Source organism: Arachis ipaensis, chromosome B05, assembly GCF_000816755.2.
Source record: "Arachis ipaensis cultivar K30076 chromosome B05, Araip1.1, whole genome shotgun sequence".
NCBI lineage: Eukaryota > Viridiplantae > Streptophyta > Magnoliopsida > Fabales > Fabaceae > Arachis > Arachis ipaensis.
This window is the reverse complement of record NC_029789.2, coordinates 119,521,682-119,527,603: the sequence shown is the minus strand read 5'-3', so window position 1 is coordinate 119,527,603 and position 5,922 is coordinate 119,521,682. Positions and strand designations below refer to the sequence as shown.

Here is a 5,922-nt window from a genome sequence, read left to right as displayed (position 1 = left end):
TTGGAGCGTATTAATGTTTGTTAGCTAAAAAATTTAGATATGAAAATAGGATGAGTGAAATATCTTAACATTCCAATTTTTTTGTATTTTTTAAAATTACGGGAGGTACACAATTCGTATGGTCTGATTTGTGTTTAAAAAATTTAAAAATTTTGGTGCGATTTGTGTTTAAAAAATTAAAAAAAAATTTGGAGTACACAAATGATCCGATTTGTATATTCTAAATTTTTTTTAATTGTTTAAACACAAATCAGAGGATCCAAGTACAAAAATCGGACAATTCGATTTGTACTCCATAAATTAAATCATCCCACATTTTAAAAAAATACCATAGCAAATCACAATTTTAAAAAATATAATTATTAATCTAATATTAAAAATAAAAATGTGACGTTTGTGTAATTTATGTATAATTTTTATTTTATAATTTTTAAATTAATTATATATATATATATTCATCTTAAAGGTAACTAATTAGTAGTTTTGGACTTTTGGGTGACAAAGTCATCTCCAAGTTATTGGCAGCTTCCTTATAGCTTCCTCATTGCTTCCTTACAATTATATAATTTTCAAAATTGATGATTGGATGTAGAAATCATTATAGACCCCACAATCCACCACTCCGAAGTTTACACCAAAGTCTTCGTCAATTTGGCAATTTAAATCCCTCTCCATGGAAGTTAACCAACCTTTTCCAAAACTTCAGAGCTTCTCCAAACCAAAATAGCAACCTAACCGCAATTCAGTGTCTATAAAAGGTCATGAGCAAACTCTCTATGATTTCTGAAACCAATTAAACAAGCACACAACAAAAGCTTTGATTTACCATAAGAAGATATAGAATTAAACATGGCTGAAGGGTCTCTTTCAAACATGATAGGAGTGAAAGATGAGGTTGTCAAGAAGGCTTGTGCTGCGGCCGTTAAAGCTAACAAGTCACCAGAAAAACCTTTTGTTCTTGAGAAGATAAAGGTTTCTTCAGAAGCCGTTAATATTTTTGCTTTTCCGGCATCATGGCGTGTCGCGAATTTGTATGCTTCCAATGGCAAACCATTTGGGGAAACCAAGATAAATGTTGAACAGTTTCCATCACTCAGAAGCGTTGGTAACGATGAAGCCGCTTTGGTCAATGAAGCCTCTTTGACAAGATTCCAATTGGTTATGAGCAATCCCACACTCCAAAACGAGGTATGTAACTAACTCACAATACTGTTAACTGATTTTGTACTCTTTATTATTTTGTTAAAATCCAACTGGTCTAACTAGAAAACGGACATTTTTTTTTACCAAGAATCAAGTAACATGAATTTTAAATACATCTTTTTTAGTATTTGTTAGAAATCACCGGTTTCCAAATTTTTCCAAATCCTACATAATTGGCAGTTCTAAATGTTAGAATTTTAAGTGTGAGTAGTTTAGTTTTATATAAATTAAATTTAGATTGAGTGAATAACATAATCTAAGACATTTTAGTAACCAAGTTCAATCAAATTAGTCTAATAATTTTTTTTTGAAACACAAAACTTAACCCAACAAAAGTAAAGCAAAGAAACAAAACAAGAAACACAAAGACTACTACCAACTTCAAATAACTTATTTAAACCGTTAATTTAGATTTGTTTTGAGCCCAATGCAATTCTCCAATGACACAAATATGACACACTTTTTCCAGTTTTGTGTTGTTTTAGTTACCCTGTACTTTCTGGTCAATTAATTTCATTTGAGTAAGGTAATTATTGCATAAAGGAACATATGTAGGTGAGTAAAGCAATCACAGAAGGGAAGCAAATAATATTTACGGGTCACTCCTCAGGTGCTTCAATGGCCAATCTTATAACATTTTGGACCTTGGAAGAGTACCTTAACCCAAACAAGAACCAACACTACAGGCCTCCCATCTGTATCACTTTTGGAGCTCCCTTAATTGGCAATCACATATTTTCTCATGCTACTAATAGAGAAAATTGGTCTCGTTATTTTGTACACTTTGTTCTGAGATTTGACATAGTGCCGCGGATTTCGCTTGCACCTTTCACTTCTATTGAACGAATGTTTGGCACAATTCTTCAACTCTTTGCAACCAGTAGGCTTTCAGCACTTGATCCAACAAGAGCCAGCGCGGCTTCTGAGTTCTACACCACTGTGATGAGGAATGCAGCGACTGTCACAAGCCATGCTGCTTGTATTTTAAAAGGCAGCACAAATTTGCTGCTTGAGACTGTGACAAATTTTGTTGACTTGAGCCCTTATAGGCCTTTTGGAACCTTCGTCTTCTGTGCAGGAAATGGACAGCTAACTGTGATAAGAAACGCTGATGCTGTTCTGCAAGTCTTGTTCCACGCTGCCCAGACGAGTGATTTGTCGCAAGTTTCGGATGTTGCCAAGAGTAGCATACTACAGCATCAAATTCAAAACTATGAAGCTGAATTGCAGGATAGCTTGATGATGCAGAATGTAGTGTGCTTAGATCAACTAGAGAGGCTTCCTTTGTCTGCTGATGGTTCTAATTCTGATGTTGTGACAGCATTAGATGGCCTTGGAATGGTAATTTTTTAGTCTTTCCTTTTAGCTAACTATATAATTTGCAAACTATTGTTCATTCATGAATAATTTGTCTTGGCTGTTTGTTACTCTACTGGGTTTTGTCCCACTAGGATTTCCTTTAGGGCGAGATAAGACTTGCATGTTGAGTCTCAGTTGTTTGGTTATTTCATTTATTTATTCATCCATGCTATGTGTATACCAAAAATCAGTCACCGGAATAAAGTACATGCTAAAGTATAAAATACACATTGAAAATGAGTTTATCAATACATGTATTTATACATAAATACATAGTGCTGATTTTTTGTGTACACATAACATAGTTGTTATTTATTATGGTTAAGTTCTATGAATTAGCTAGTGTAGGAATTTTGTATAATCTCTGAGATGTACATATCAAGCATGAAATTGGCCTGCAAAATTTAGCTCAAATTTGTTGATTTGTTGGCTCTAACTACAGAACCCAAAGGCTAGACTGTGCCTCCGAGCGGCAGGTGAGTTGCAAAAGCAAAAACTAAGGAATGAGAAGAAAATCAGCCACGAGATAAACACGAAAGCTCTGCCAAGCATGAATGATTTGGAAGAATACAAAGCATCATGTGCGTTGAACAGGGGATACTTTGATGCCTTCAAGGTGCAAAAGGAACCAAGAGACTTCCAAGCAAATGTGAAAAGGTTGGTGCTTGCAGGGGTGTGGGATGAGACCATTGAAATGCTAAAAAGGTATGAACTCCCGGATGACTTCGAAGGCAAGAAAGATTGGATTGACCTAGGAACGAGCTTTCGCCGCCTTGTGGAGCCGCTAGACATTGCCAACTATTATCGCCACCTCAAGAATGAAGATACAGGACCTTACATGATCAAGGCTAGGCCAAAAAGGTACAGGTATACTCAGAGGTGGCTAGAGCATGCTAACAGGACTCCGAAAGCTGTTATCACGGAATCCACCTTCTGGGCCGAGGTGGAAGAGCTTTGCAGCTGGACTAGCACCAATAAACCGTTTGAGGATGTTAAGGAGAGGGTTGTGCAACTAGAACAAAACATTAAACGATGGATTGAGAAAGGGGAAATAACTAAGGATGTGTTACTAAGGGATCCTACCTTTGTGAACTTATGGGAGAATCTACCTAGGGAACACAAGGCAACAACATCATGCATTGCTAATATCATTGTGTGAGAAAAATTTAGTATTCAGCTTTATCTCAACAGGGAATAGAGTTGTAAATCTAGGATGTGCCTATTGCTATGTTATGCAGTCTAGTAAATGCTTTGTCTAAAAGCAATGATGCTTTGTCTAAAAGCAATGATTTTATATTTGATCTGATGCAACACAATGTACTCTCTTATAATAAGTCTTCTAAGTTTTCGTCCAGGAATGAGGGCGTTGTACGAGCTAAAAATAAGAATGCAGCATGCTTGATCATATAACAATATATTGACGGTTTTTTTTTTCTAAAATAAAATAAAAAAATTTATTATTTCCTAATACCATTTTTGGACTTTTATTTTTTAAATATAATTTTTTTTTGCATTTGGGCAAGTTCGCCAGACCCGGCGAACTCTAAAAAATATCAAGTTATTTTTATAGAGTTCGCTGGCAAATTTGCCTAAATAAAAAATAATCGTATTTAAAAATTAAAGTCTAAAAATCGTGTTCGAAGAAATAATAAAATTTTTTATTTTATTTTAGAAAAAAAAATCATATATTGACTGATACAAGGTCTGTGCTTGTCGTTTGCAATTTTGAATTTGTTATCATAAAAATGTGTATAAATGATTTTCACATTTCAGAATTTCATTTCTCATGATTTGTACAAAGTAGAAATGAGATTCTCACCAACTATAAAATGAAGAAAATGTATGTAACAATGAAAATATGTAATAGTAATACTTGCACCTGACTAGAACAAAGTCACCCACACTATGTTTATAGAAACAAGATAGATAGTAAATATTAGAAATTAATTCAAATGAGGGGTATAAAAGAAGAGAACACTGAGTTGGATACATTTTAATCTAATGTTCAGGAATCATGAGGACATACACAAAGAAAAGTATCCAGCTTCTTTTTATTTCTAATTGTCTACTACCCATTTTTATTTACTTCATAATCAAGTGTGTTTGGAAACTCGTTGGAAGAAAAGAAACACGTTTAGACTTCTTAAAAGTTTCAACTTTTGGTTTGGCAATTTTTTTTTTTCATGAACGCATAAGTGATTTTGCTATTAAAACCAACATTTATAAGAAGCAACTATTTTTAGCTTCTGCGTTTTTCTAACGGGCTTTTAGCCATAATACTAACCATCTATTTATCTTTTATCAATTTTATCCTCCATGTATGTTATTATATTATTTATAAAATTCTTGTTATTTCTATTTATATGAGTTCTATTTTTTTATTATTTATTATTTATATTTTTTTCAACTGTTTGTTTGATATTATACACTTTTATAATTGTGATTTTTGTGTATTATGTTTGTTATTATCTTTTTATAATATGATTTATTGATTCTATTAGGTAAAGTAAATTAAACAAAAAATTAACCAGGATAATTTAAAAAAATTATTTAAGTTGAGGTCTATTTTAATAATTTTTTATCTAAAAGTGATTTTGAATGGTATAAGCCAGACAACATTTATTTTACTATAATCAATTTTGATACAAAAATTACCAAACATAAATCACTTTAACACAAACTTACTTTTTATCAAAATCAAGTTTGTAAAATCAATTTTATGTAAACTCCCGTTTACAAACTGTAATCCAAATACACACTTATATGATACACATAATTAATATCATACAAATTGTGAAGGTCTTCTCTACTTCATGACTTTTATTTCACATCTTTTTGAAGGAAATGAGTAGAGTGAAAATTAGTTTAGAAGTTAGCAACATACTTAATTAAAATAGAAATCATTCAGATTAAATAAATATTTTTAGCAGATTATACACCAAAATTAAAGTAATAACCATCCTCTTCCATATGAAAGTGAAAGTGACATGGCCAAGGGCCTCTACTCTACATTTAAAAAAATGGAAACAGACAATGAATTTTATAAAGCATTGACATGTTAAATATATATTAACTCATCATGGAAACCAGGTATCACCATGCCGTGCTCTTTTTTCGAAATTGTGGTTGTGTCTCTACCTTGCAATTTGCATAACTATTTTTCTGTCATTGATTCTTCATTATTGTTGTTCTTATCTTGAGGGGCTCAAGAGGCCAAGATATATTACATGACAACAAAAACATCTTATGCAATTAATTGCTGATGATGTTTGTTTGTTTACAAGAAGAACTAGGCGCGATCAGCAAAAAGTTAAATTAATTATATTATATATTATAGATTTAAAATGTTATATTATTTAA

General features: G+C 32.3%; 1 protein-coding gene across 1 annotated transcript; it reads left to right on the top strand.

Moving 5' to 3' along the window:
* On the top strand, positions 617 to 3,936 carry LOC107643919 (protein EDS1L). The gene is made up of 3 exons (XM_016347671.2): positions 617 to 1,188; positions 1,759 to 2,544; positions 3,005 to 3,936. The coding sequence occupies exons 1-3, from the start codon at positions 850 to 852 to the stop codon at positions 3,719 to 3,721; spliced, it is 1,842 nt and encodes a 613-aa protein (XP_016203157.1). The 5' UTR covers positions 617 to 849; the 3' UTR covers positions 3,722 to 3,936.